This window comes from Eschrichtius robustus, chromosome 8 (assembly GCF_028021215.1).
Source record: "Eschrichtius robustus isolate mEscRob2 chromosome 8, mEscRob2.pri, whole genome shotgun sequence".
Classification (NCBI taxonomy): Eukaryota; Metazoa; Chordata; class Mammalia; order Artiodactyla; family Eschrichtiidae; genus Eschrichtius; species Eschrichtius robustus.
In genome coordinates this window covers 71371152-71385467 of record NC_090831.1, presented here as the reverse complement: position 1 = coordinate 71385467, position 14316 = coordinate 71371152, and the positions used below count along the sequence as shown (strand labels likewise).

Genomic DNA, 14316 nt, shown 5'->3' with positions numbered 1-14316 from the left:
TGATGTGAAATCCAGCTGTGGGCTAGAGGAGACCAGCCAGCACGTATTGCGTTGTATTCTGAGCTTGTAGTAAGTTAGAGGCAAGTGTAATAAATAAATCAGGGCTATGAAAAAAGGTTTCATGGTCCTTTACTTTCTGATCGTCACGTTCTCATACATTTATTCCCATGATATCCTGTCTCCCACTCTATACTTAATGTTCACTCTTAGGAAACTTCCAAATATTTGATGTGGTTCTGAACTTAGAGTGGAACTTACTGCCATTTAAGAACTTTCTTCTGCTTGTTTTGGTCTGAAATTGCACTAGTGTTGTTTTGGGGATGCTGTAGATGAGAATATTGGACCAGAAAGAGTGAAATAAGCCTCTGTAGACACGTTTTGGAGTTTGTAAACATAGATTCTGAACTTCTAATTGTGCTTGTACAGAAAGAATAAGTTCTACCTGATGTGGAGAATCTCAAATGAATTTCATTTTTCTGGACAGTTTGATGATTTCTTAAAGATCTAGGAACTGCTGGTTTCTTTTAAGGTCATTCACAAAACCAACCAAAACTTGGGCTAAAGTATTGCTCTGAAGTGTACTTATGTGTCACTTGTATGTGTGTATGTGTGTGATTTTGGTAGGGGTCTCAAGTTATGTTTGCAACAGTTTTGTTACCAAAGACAAATCAGAGTTATAACTTTTAAATTCTTGGCTTTGAAATTCCCATTTCAATATGTAATTTCTTCTTATTTGACATGTGGCCAAGCCACTTTGAAAAAAAATGTATAATAGTTGACTAAACGTAAATTCAAATAAGTAAATGAATTCAGAAATTCGTTCTTTTCTGTTACAGATGAACCTCTAGTCTTGCTTTGAAAAAGCCATTTTGTGTAACTCTTGACTGAATAATTTCCTAATACACCTGTTGGGAGGATCACTGACACAGTATGCCATTTGAGAGGTACTTTTTCTTGACCAGATACTGGTGATTAGAGAAGAGAGGTGTTTTGTTTTTTTTTGGTTTTTTTGTTTTTCCTGATCATTATGAACATTGGCTTTTCACCCCTGAAGTAAAAATGTTGAAAACCGAGTCTTCAGGTGAACGTACCACTCTCAGAAGTGCCTCTCCTCACAGGAATGCATATAGAACTGAGTTCCAGGCACTGAAAAGTACCTTTGACAAACCCAAGTCAGATGGGGAACAAAAAACAAAAGAAGGTGAGGGCTCCCAGCAGAGCAGGGGAAGGAAATATGGCTCCAATGTCAACAGAATTAAAAATCTATTTATGCAGATGGGTATGGAACCCAGTGAGAATGCTGCAGTCATTGCCAAAACCAGGGGGAAAGGTGGACCTTCATCCCCTCAGAGGCGAATGAAGCCCAAAGAATTTCTGGAAAAAACAGATGGCTCAGTTGTTAAGTTGGAGTCCTCTGTTTCAGAACGAATTAGTAGATTTGACACAATGTACGATGGCCCTTCATATTCTAAGTTCACAGAAACTCGCAAGATGTTTGAGAGAAGTGTGCATGAGTCAGGACAGAACAACCGCTATTCCCCAAAGAAGGAGAAAACTGGAGGGAGTGAACCTCAGGATGAATGGGGTGGTTCTAAGTCCAACAGAGGCAGTACTGACTCCTTGGACAGCCTTAGCTCCCGGACAGAGGCTGTCTCCCCAACTGTGAGTCAACTGGGTGCAGTATTGGAGAACACCGATTCCCCCAGTGCCATCATTTCTGAGAAGGCTGAGAACAGTGAATACTCAGTGACTGGGCATTATCCCCTGAATTTACCATCTGTTACTGTTACAAATCTTGACACCTTCGGGCACCTGAAGGATTCTAATTCTTGGTCTCCTCCAAGCAAACACAGTGACGATGCAGAGGATGCTCAGAAGAGTCATACAACTCCGGTACTAGAAGTGGCTTCGAAAAGTACCTCTCTAGCTTCAGTGCCCACTGGAGAGGCACAGCAGAGCAAGGAAGCCGAGGACTCCACATCTAACCAAGAGACTGCTGACAGAACTGACAGAGACATTCCTGAAGAACCTTGTGCTGAAAACAAGGCAGTTACAGAGTCTGAAATCCCTTCACCACAAAACGAACCTTCAGAAGACGCAGAAGCTCATTTGGTTGGGAGTGAGGCAGCAATGCAACAGAAGAAAGAACTTGCAGGTGGTGATTTTACCTCTGCTGATGCTTCTGGATTCAGTTGTGGAAAGGAGGTATTCGAAGATTCAAATAATTTTGGGAGCTCCCATGTTTACATGCACAGTGACTATAATATATACAGGGTGAGATCCAGGTATAACTCAGACTGGGGAGAAACAGGCACCGAACAGGATGAGCAGGAAGATAGTGATGAGAACAGTTACTCTCAACCTGACATGGAATACTCAGAAATCGTTGGATTGCCAGAAGAAGAAGACATCCCGGCAAATAGGAAAATTAAGTTTAGTAGTGCTCCAATTAAGGTAAGTATGTTTTCTCAGTTTGTTTTTGAAGTTTTTTCTAAGTTTTTTGTTTGTTTGTTTGTTTGTTTTAGTATTTGGGCCTAACTGTATGTAGACTAGCTTTGACAGCTATAAAGGATTCAAGGTTGTTGATATACACATGTTGTCAGGTGATTTTTAAAAGTTTGGAGTTTGAGAGATATTATTTCCTGGTGTGCTTTATAGTTGTATAAACCAGTACTGAGTAATACTGAAGTTGAAGAAGTTTGGGGATTGTGAGAGACATTCCAATGGACGGGAGTATGAATAATATGAGCACTGAAAACCAGGAGTGTTAGTTTGAAATAGAATTACTTCTTTAACTAGTTCTACTTGAAATTACCCATGAATAATAAAATTATCTGAATCGAAACACTGTAGGATATGAGGTATAATGTACAAAGGGAGAGTTATGATAACCTTGAAATAATATTCTTTATTTATTTGCTTAAAAAATCTGAGTTATCCCTTACTTAAGTGTAAGTGGATTGTGAGGAATGTTGGAACTTTTTTTTCTGTACTGCTACTTGGTAGTGAATGTTGGATTCGTGGAACTATGTTAGCGGACTTAAATACTTTAATTGGAAAGCTATGACTCTTAAATAGCTTTGAGTTCAGAATTTGTTATATGGCTTTAAAATGAAATTGTGTGAACGGACGTTAAATTGATTTGCCATTCATGGGTTTATTTTTACCTCTTAAAATCTGGATAAATGCCAGTTGAATTCAGATGCTCTATTCTAATGACTTCACTTAGTTAACATTTGGAATAGAAGAATAGCACAAAGTACATCCGCAGCGGGTGGTGAAACATTATTAGCTGATAATGGCAGTGGGACAGGAGGTGTTTGGTTGAGTATCAGAATCTCCTGGAGTGCTTTTGCAAAGTGTACTTGTCCATCGGCTCAGCCCCAAGATGCTGGCATGTCCTCCTAGGGGAATCTGGGGGGTTGTGGTGGCAGAATATGTAGTTTGAAACCACTTTCTAGGGGCTTTTAGCTTACACAGTGTGTATATATGATAGATTTGGAATTAGATCTGGTATCTTCTTGAATTTTCTCCTCAAAATCTAAAGTCACTGTCTATTGTTATTTCCATCTTGTGAAACTTTCATATAAGGCTGTAAGATACATAATTTACATAGCAAAGATAAATATGACCTTTCTGTAATTATGAAATAAACTAATAATCTATGAAATTATTTACTGGTGTTAGCAGGCAAACTTTTCTTTCATTAGTGTAAAGCAAAAGTTCTGGGTCAGAATGGGCCATGTCAAGTTAAACTATGTTTGAAATAACTACTGGAGTTGGGAATCTAGTTTCTAAGTAAGCTAAGTTTCTTTGCTGCTCTTTCCCACCTTCCTTTGTCATTCTCTCCCCTACCCCCCAATGGTAGGTACTCTCTTTAGAGTTGCCTTTCCCTCAGGCCTATCCAGCCAGCTTCTAAATTTCATCTTTTACGTCCGCTTTGCAGGTGCTCCCCTTGGAACATCATCTTTTTACCCCTGAGGAAGAAAGCAGTAAGATTAAATTGTTACACATTGAGCAAGGCAGGAATAACTGAAATGAACTCTTCAAGGAGTTTGTTAAAACCAGTGGCTGACTCCCTAACAGGGGATAGCAGTTTATGAAAATTTGGCAACCAAATGGGGCACCAGCCTTGTATTTGGGTCCTATGCTGCACAAAGTGTAACTGCATAGTAATAGGTTTAATGGATTTTAAAGGATTTATCATTGCAATTTGGATGCTCTTTTGTGAACAAACCAGGTTTTGGGTGTGATACTTTGAAATTGAAGTGATTTTTTTTTTTCCTGCCATTTATAACAATAAGCATTTTGCCTCTGAATTTTCACATAATAGACTTGTATTTCACGTAACAAGGAATGAACTAGATTACATACATTTAAGTTCAACACATTTCATTAAGAATATGGATCAAGCATCAGATTTGTGAAAGATAATGTGCTGCGTTTTAGTGGACAGTTAACAGTACTAGCTGGAGTGGATTAAGTTTGCAAACAGAAGATTCATTCTTAGCCCTTTGTAATGAATAAGACAGTTACTCTTTCTTGTTCCCATCGTTTAACATGGAAGTGGATTCACTTGGAAATTTTGAGTGCTACTTTCCTACTGGTGGTGGTGATGATGGTAGTGTTTAGATTATTCTCCAGTTAAGATTTTTGCCTCAGAGAGTGGTAATAATTAAATTCAGTAAGTGTTTATTGAAGGCTTATCATATGTCTGTTCTCATGCTGTTAGCTGCAAAGGACACAAAAATCTATAAGGTTACCTCTTTCCTCTGTGAGCTTGTAGAGTCAGTTCTTAAACACATGGTATTTAAAACCCATGAAACACAGTGTAAAAACCTGTGCTGAAGTGTCTAATGTCCTATGAGTACTTTAACTGTTCTTGGCTATACTAAATGCATGGATTGGTAGATCATTTGGAAGGGAATACACTCAGCCATTTCCTATGTGTGTTTCCTTATTCTTTTTATAAATATTTATTTATGGAATGGAAGTTATGATTTCCAACGTAAATCTTTTCCTTTGAAACTTAAACACATTCCCTATTTCAGAAGTAATAGGGAGCATATTCCTTACAGAAATGATTTTTAGAACTTTTGCATTCTTTTCCCGATAGTCTCACCTTATTCTTCACTAGAGTAAACATTCTCAACACTTTTGGTCTTTTGTTTTAGATCTTGTGTGTGTGAGACGATGTCCTCAGTTTCTATTTCAGTTCTTCTATAGATGTTTTAAATAGATATTTCCCTAAGATGTCTTAAATCTGGACCTAGAAAAATATCAAAGTAATATCTGATCTTTCCTGTGTAGTATATCCCTTATGTATAATTGTTGGTGACTTTTAGAAATGGTCAGATCGTTTCTTAATGGATAGGTTAATGTGTTTCATAGTGTCGTGGAAAGTTAGAATGGAATTAATAATAGAAAATGTAAAATCCAACTTCGAGATATGGAATGAGGGAGTGTTAAGAAGATGCTAATTTGAGATGTGGAATTATACCTTCATTCTCAGGAATTTCTCAGAACCAAGGAATTGAATTAAATTTGTCTTAGATAAATCAAAGATAGAAAGGGTGACATTTAAAATTATTTTTTCTATTAATTCAGAACATTTATTGAGCCCTTACTATGTGTCAGGAACAATGCAAATGTAATAAATACGTAAAATGACTGGAGCTGATCAAGTCAGGAACCGGTGGTCGGTGGGAGGTGTACAGCCCATTAAGGTCACTTCTTAGGTCATTCTGCTCAAGTCTGTTCTTGGATGATCTTTCTAAGATCATCACTGCAATCTTGTTAAGGAAGTCATGACTCTTTTTCTGTTTTTGGTAACCTTATGTCCTTTGGATTGGTGTTCTTGAAACATAGCATATCTGAAAAAGGTTATTTTCCTAATTCCCAGCAAGATGAAATTGCTGGGTTAATGTTGGGATACATAATGCTATACTTTTCTGTGTGTTTTCTCAAGTTGCCTCAAGCTTTACAGAGCTGGAGTTCAAAGGAGAGTCACCAAGGGCAGCAATGCTTCTCTGAGACTTACATGATAGTTGTTGAAAATGGGTTTCTTAGCATTCTCTCCCTCTTTTGGGGCTCTGAGTTATTGTCAGGGGGTACACAAGGCCTTTTATTCAGGATGGTGTTCTGAGCATAGTTCTGAAATCCAAATTTCTGTCTTTGTGCAGCTTTCCCTTTCTCACAGTCCTGCTCAGTGCTTCTAAACTTGAATTTGCATATCAATCACCTGGGGACCTTTTAAAATGCATATTTCTTATACAGTAGTTGTTTTGTAGGAAATTACCTTGATGCAATGGTTAGCCTCCAAGTACACTACCAGCTATCCTGGAGGTATGGAATAGATAGGCTCAGCAACCACATTAAAGTGCTTGAATCACACGATTTATCAAATTAGTTTAAAACACACAGCCAGAAGCAAGAGGAAAGCAGTGGGGGGTAAGTTAACACACTTAAGGTGCAAAAGAGATTGGAAGGAAGGACCACACTACCTGAGTCCTGGGTACACAGAATTCATGTGTCCTGTCCCTCTCTCTTTCGTATCAGCCTTTCCCATTGATGGTGTGGTTGTGAGGACTAGAGTTGATATTTGAGCAAGAACTCCACAGACTCATGATGCCCTGGGCATCATACTTCCTGGGATACATACTTGCTGTATGGAAGAGAGTGGGGACAAGTACACTTAGATACAGCCGTAGCTTTGCCAGTTTGCCCGCTGATGAGCCATGGGTGTTATTTGCATTTCTTGGTTAGAGCACCTGTGGGTCCAGAATAGGATCATACTGGGTGGCTGATGTGGAGATGGCATAGCTGTCAGACCAGAGATGGTATGGTAATGACTTGGGCTTTCCACCCCTCTCTATCTACAAGTAAATCTCTTGTTTGTTCCACAATATTTTCTATTTTGGAATGTCTTACAGGTTACTAACTTACCTATTTTTAACATGTCTTGTAACTTTTGTCTTGGCCTTACAAGCTCTCATTATCTATACTTAACTGAGTCTCTGAGTATTAGCTTACTTACCATCAGTGATTCTCACTTCTTAGAGTTTCATCCATTCCATTTGTTTTCTTGACCTTTATAACAGAATTTAATATTCTCAGGCAATATAGCAAACTCTCAAACAGTAGATCTGGGGTGAGATTTTGCGTTTCTAACAAGCTCTCAAATTGGTGCTGATGCTGCTGGTCAACAGATCACTATTTGGAATATGATTTTGAAGTATAACCTTCTGGCTTCTGAAAGGGGCTTGTAATGAAATGTTGGGGAAGCTCACTTAACAGATTTGCTTTCCAGACGGGTCTGCTGTAGCTGGCTGTATGGGATAATGTTCTTTGAAGATGAAACAGGTGTAAATTTGTAAAGTGCATGAAGCACTCTGTTTCTGGATACCAAAGTGAATTATGAGCCCTAAATTCATAAGGAGTTTGGGTCATTAAAAAGTCATATCCTAGACTCGTTGTGTGGTCTAAGTTTTTAATTATAAAAGGACAGGAGGAGGAAGTTCTTGATAGACTCAGAAATTCCATTTCTCTCATTCTTTTGGAAGCCTAAATTTAAAAACTTCTAGAGAGAGTATAAGAAGCATCATCTTTTATATAGCTTGCTTTTATTTGGATAACATTTAAATTGAACTTCCTTTTAAAATTTGATGGTTTATAAATTATGTTTTATAACCAGGTAAATAAGTCAAATATTTTAATGTACTGTGTAAAATCAAATAATGAATAGTTATTGAATGACCCCTTTTCTAATACCGCATGGGTCTACCTCTTTTTCTTTTCACTGAACATTAGTCATTTAGTATTTAAAAGAGATTTTTTTGGACAGCAGACTATTATAGATGTTTGCTGGCATTTATTCGTAGTAGAAAGGTTTAAAGTTTCTTGCTTTTTGTATCATCAACAATATTTTTTCTTCCCCTCTAAATTTCCTCACAAAGAATCCTAGTGTTGGGGTAATGGACTTTAAAGACAAGAGGCTGAATTTGGGGGAAAATAACTTCTTCACCACTCAAAAAGAAAAAGGCTTCAGAATTTCTATAGAAAAATACAATTAGATACAGGATAAATTCTGTATAAACAAAACAAATATTGTTAAACTCTGAATATCATTTCTTGATTTTTGTGCTGTTATCTAATTTACTTAATATTTTTTCTTAATTTCCTATGCTCTTCCTTTTTGGATCTATTTCATTTTTGTTCTTTTGCTTCATCATATTCTGCTGTTTTCATTTTGAATAGAAAAATGCTTTTCGAGTAATGCTTCATATTTTTTCTTTCTGGTCACTTTAAAAAATTTCCCTGGTTCTAATCTCTTCCTCTTGGTTTGTGACATAGAAACTTAAAGATGAAAAATACTTAAGGGTAATCTAGTGTAATTTCTCCACTCACTTCAGTTAGCCCTTCAATAGCATGTTGCTGACAGATGATCATTCAGCTTCTGCTTGAATAATTCCACTTATGGGGAGTTTATTATTTCGCAAGGCAAAAGGAAAGTTAGAAGGAGGGACATGGTGTGTGTGTGCGTGTGCTCATATATTTGCTTATTTTCATTTGTTTTTAGTTTGCAATTTTCTATTAAGATAAAATTCAAATAACATAAAATTCACCATCTTCAAGTGTACAATTCAGTGGTTTTCAGTATATTCACTATTTTGTGCAACCAGCACTATTACCTAATTGTAGAATATTTCCATCACCCCAGAAAGAAACCCTGTGCCTGATAGCAGTCACTCCTAATTCCCCTTCTTCCCACATCTTCTGGCAAACACTAATCTAGTTTCTGTCTCTGTGGATTTGCCTTTTCTGGACATTTCATATAAATGGGATCCGGGGCATGCTTTTTAAAGGGAGTGTAGGAGAGGCAATGAGTTTGGCGTGAGATATGTTAAAATTTAAGATACCATGAGGGCAGCAGACCTTAGGAAGGTCTAGAGAGCAAGGATAAAGGAATTTTTGGATGGTGACATGGTCTTAAGATGAAGTGGCAATGTGGGGACAACAAATGCTGCCTGCCTGTTAATGCAGTTCATGGAGAGAAAGAAGACAGGAAGCTGAAGTAACAGCAGGATCCAGAAAGGGATGAGCATATTTCTTAACTGAGGAAGAATAGTGTACGGGGCAAAGAGGATGGTTAGAATCACTCCCTACCTTGGGACACTGCACTTTTCTTCACATAATCTGAAATTGCTGTTGATGAAGCTAAGTGATTGCTTCAGCATAGTGTATCTTTAAAGGCACAAAAGCGCTAATGCCAATTTTCATCTTTACATTGGTCTTTTCTAGCATGCGGAGACCCTTGCCCTTTTGTAATGACCTGATGCTTATTTCCATCCTACTGCTCTTATGTTCTTGCTTTCATTATTCTTTTATGTTGATTGGAATTGTTCATGGACAAACTTCACTCTTTATTTTAAAAGTTCTCCTCCTCCTTCAGTACTTCAATATAGATTTTATATGCCATACTTGCTATTATCTATAATATAACCATGTATGAGATAAGTCATTTTGGGCAGGCACTTATTTAATGTATTACACATTGTCAACTAAAGTATATTATATACATCACTGTTAAATATTATTAACTGATAATGAAAGTAACACCAAAAGTTTCTTGATATTCTGTAAACTTGGACAAATCTACATCTTGAGGCTTTGGTTTTCTTGTTCGTAATTGAGGCTCTCTTACTTGTAATTTATCACTAAGACCTCTTCTCAGCTTTAACCTCTTGTTATCTTGATTATCTCTTAAACATATTTGTACAGTACCATTATCATAAATATTTGTGCTGTTATTTCAAAGGGAAAAATTTGAACATCTTTTGTTGAAATATCAAAATGAAGAAGTTATATTAAATTGCTCTTGGGAATGTTATATATGCTATAGATTATAGTAGAAACTTTAAGATGATTAAAAGATTAAATCCAAGGGAGTACATTTTGATAGAGTGGCTTTTAGAGCAACTCGACTTTTGAAAGTGTGGCTTGAACTATATATTAAAACACCTTGCTGAGGAACCTAAGAATAAAGAAAGAAATGTTTTGTAATATAGTTGCTGACATATTAATTGCTTCACTCACTTTTGTTCTGGAAATAGCTTCACAGCACTGTTCAACACGATTGAGATATTGATAACCTTTTGCATGATTCCCAATTTTTTAGCCAAACTTGCTCTCTCTTTCTCAGGCCCCTATCCTTACAAAAAGGACAATGAAACAGGCAGAGTATAAAGATATTTGGAAATTTTATATTTTAGGAGGACCAAAGTCTTGTTGCTTATTTAATGTATTTCAGAGGGACCAAAAAAAATAGTTTGTACAGTCAAAACTATTCCATATATATTTATGTGTGAAGAAAAGTGGTTTTAAATGGACCAACTCACAGACATGTTATCCTCTTTCTCTCTTTTTTTTTAAGTCAGATAATGAATGAGTTTTGTTCTGGGGAAAGCTAATCTTCCACATTATTTTCTGTGCCAGATGAAATACATTGGGCTAGGTTGGGACACGTAGTGGTTGACAAGGGTCAGAAAGATAAACAGAATGGTGACCTGGGAGAGTCCAGGTGAGAGGCTTCCAGAGTAGGTATTTGGTGTTTCTCCCTTGATACTTTTAGACTGGTATGACCCTGAGAAACTGCATGGCTTTGTGCCTTGAGTCTATCACGGTCCAGTGAGGGGGACCTTTCTCTTTCTTCCACTTCAGATCTCTCCTCCAAAAGTTGCTTTTTACTTCTCTTCTTTCAGAACATATGTCAGGATAGAGCTTCGTGGAGGGTACATTCATACTGGAAAATTTGTCTAATCTTGATACAAGGATTTTAAATAGTACTCAAAATGAAAGGTGCCTATTCAGGCTTTTGAAGAGTTTTCCTTCACAGTAAGGGACCTCAATAGAGGAGGGAGAAAAACAGGTTTATTGGTTGGTTTTTAAGGTCTACTTGTGAGTCAGTGCTGTATTGATGGGTTCTTTTTACTAAGCACTTGTTTCAGATAAAATGGATGTGCAAAGTTGTTTTATAAGAAAGAAACAGACATAAATTCACACTTTTCATTATGAATCAACTGTTGTATTTTTTTTAAAAGAACCCATTGCTAGAGATACAAACTTATTTATGTATAAAATAAGTAAGGAAGGAAGTTATATTGTACAGCATAGAGAAATATAGCCATTATTTTGTAATAACTTGGAGCACAATGGAGCACAATCTATAAAAATATTGAATCACTACGTTGTACACGTGAAACTAATGTAATACTGTAAATGAACTATACTTCAATAAAAAAAATTAAACCATTCCTCAGAGGAAAGGCAAAACTTGCTATAGGGTGTTTGACTATCATCTTGTGCACCAATATGTAAAACGTAATTATTATTATGATGTTTTGGCCGGGCTGCACGGCTTGCGGGATCTTAGCTCCCCAACCAGGGATCAAATCCATGCCCCCTGCAGTGGAAGTGTGGAGTTCTAACCACTGGACCGCCGGGAAATTCCCAGAACGTAATTATTTTTAAAAGTTTATTCTGTAGGTAGAGTAATAAAATGCAGTAATTTAAGTTGTGCATCGGTTTTAACATATGAATGCCCAAAGCACACATTTCCTCTTAGAAATTTTAAGATTGAGCACTGAACATTAAAACAAACACACAAATCTTATGAAACATAAAAGCTGGACCAGAAATGAAAATCTATGATACAATAGGGAAAGCGGAATACAAGAATGATAATAATATAGATCAGGTCTTCATTGACTTTTGATACATGTGCATAACACGTTATGTTTTGTTTCAATGTTAAATTAACGTCGAAAGGGAATTAACCCTATATTTTTTGGTCAGCATCTAGAATTATCTATGATTATTTATTTAGGATAGATTCCTAAAATATTTTAAAGCCTTTGATACACACAGCCTGAATTATTATTCAGAAAGATTTTATTAGTTTATAATTAGCATTGCACTGGAATGGTTTTCTCACAATCCCTGTACTAGCAGCACTTGGTGTTATATATATGCTTTATAGTTTTCAGCTTATTAGGTTTCTCATAATTTCTATGTATTATGTTGATTTATTAGTGAGGTTGAATGTTTTCTTGTGTTTACAGGCAATTTTTGGATATGAATTCTGGGTGTTGTTTACTGCCTTTTTTTGTCAATGATTGTTAGTAAGGAGTATATCAAAGTGTTATTTGTCTTGGTAGAAAGTTAAAAGAACTCACATATTCAATAATAGGGGAATGGTTAAATTCATTATGATATATATATATATATATATATATATACACACACATACATATAGTGTAATAAGATAAAGCTGTTATAAATCATGTTTTCTAAAATTTTTAAAGATGAGAAATATTTTGCAATATACTATAGGATAAAAAGACTGGTTAGATATTTAATATGCATTTTTATCACAGTTTTAGTTTTAAAACTAAAAGACTGAGCAAAGACTGAAAGTGCATATAGCAAAATGTTAACTCTGGTAATTTCTGGATGCAGAGAATAAAGGTGATGTTTATAAAATTATTTTAATTTTTCTAGATTTACTAAATTTTCTACAATGATCATATATTACTTTAATTATAAAGAAAAAGAAACGGGACACATTTAGAAGGATCAGCAATAACAACTCTTTTTTTTTTGTTTGTTTATTTTATTTATTTTTAATTTTTTGGCCGTGCCACGTGGCATGCAGGATCTTAGTTCCTCTGACCAGGGATGAAACCCACGTCCCGTGCAGTGGAAGCACAGAGTCTTAACCACTGGACCGCCAGGGAAGTCCCTAACAACTCTAAAGTTGACAAAAACTTTAAAAAATACTGTCTGCGATTCTAATAATTAATTTTTAATGTAATTTTCTTTGGAGATCAGTAGGTCACAGAGAAAAATTTTGGGGTATAAATTTTTGGAATACTGAAGAAGGTGTTGGTTTAAGAAAATGAACTTTTGACAGTTGAATTCGTTAAGTGCGTACTTTCTAATCCTTGGTAAAATTGATCCCATATTTGTGGCTAAGCTTGTAAGTATTATGTGGGGCAGGACATTCTAATGAATTTTAAATTATGATGATAATACTTGCATAGGTGTTAGATACTTTCTTTGAGTTGCTGTTGTCTGTATGATATCCTAACGTGTTACTTAAAATGTGCTTTTAAAAACTGGACATATATTTTGGATCTGAAGTGAAAAATATTTTAATGCATAGTCTTACTCAAAATAATACATATTTGTTTAAAGAAAGCCTAAGAATTCTCCCTTGTGAGATCACGTCTTTCTTTTGGGTCTATTAAATTATTGAGCCTTAACAGGCTTTGTCTTTCAGAAGCTGAGAGTAGAGATGTCAAGTTCAGTATCTTGCCTGTATGTAATCCTATGAAGACACTTGCATGCACTCAGTTAAAAATGGGATTTTGTGTCCTAGGTCTCCACAGCACCCTTTTGAATATGTTTTCTAAAACACCAGCCAATATGTAGTTTCCTGTTGTTATTCTTAACAAAAGTTTTAGCTGAAAAGATTGATTTGATATATGATTAGAGTATATGGTAGTATATAATATTTTTAGTTAGCGTCAAAGGGTCAGTTACCCTCATGCACATAGGATAGTGTTGCACCTATGAAAAGTTTTGGTAGACAATGCTGAAGTATATAAATGATAAGAAAAATATTTTTTTGGGGGGGCAGAGTTTTCTGAAATCAGAATTTTAAAGTGTTGCTTTTGGCCTAATTAGATCAGCTGATAAATCTTACAGTTTTAAGCAATTCCAGCATTTTATAAGTTCTGGTGAAGTCCTTTAAACTGCCTTACATATAATCTGGTGCTGCATTATCATTTTTCATTAAGTATACTTAAGTCTTACTGTGATATGGCTAATAAATTCTATTTGTACTTTATTGAATACTGAATTTATAATAGTACTACTTAGATATGTACTACCTACATAATTGTATTATTTAAAGGAAAGAGGGCAACATTATTAGGTACTCAACCAAGTTTGAGAAGAGACTTGTGTTTTTCCATTGGGGACTGTGATGCTTGTGGAATTTTTATATTGCTGGTTCCTTCTCTGAATAATGAGTTCTGTGAGTAATATACTTAAGGAACTAGAGAGCTCTCAGTAGATTGCTCCACTTGTAGAAGTAGCAATTAGAAGTTTTAGTTTGAAGTTACTTGGGTTTGGCACTTACTGTTTTGTGAAATTCTTACCCTTAATCTAGAAATGAATCATTGACTGAGTAGTTGATCCCTCTCACTGGAGGATGGTGGAAATAAGCTGCAAATATTGATACAAAATACTTTT

The 14316-nt window shown here is 35.8% G+C and overlaps 1 protein-coding gene across 5 annotated transcripts in view; it reads left to right on the top strand.

The window, feature by feature from the left end:
* Positions 1-1059: 1059 nt before the first annotated feature.
* The window catches only part of PPP1R9A (protein phosphatase 1 regulatory subunit 9A), a 286952-nt gene continuing 273695 nt past the window's right edge, over positions 1060-14316 (top strand). For all 5 annotated transcript variants that reach the window (XM_068550632.1, XM_068550631.1, XM_068550629.1 and 2 more), the window contains exon 1: positions 1060-2454. In XM_068550632.1, the coding sequence (XP_068406733.1) occupies positions 1060-2454 (1395 nt within the window). The remainder of the gene's footprint in view (positions 2455-14316) is intronic.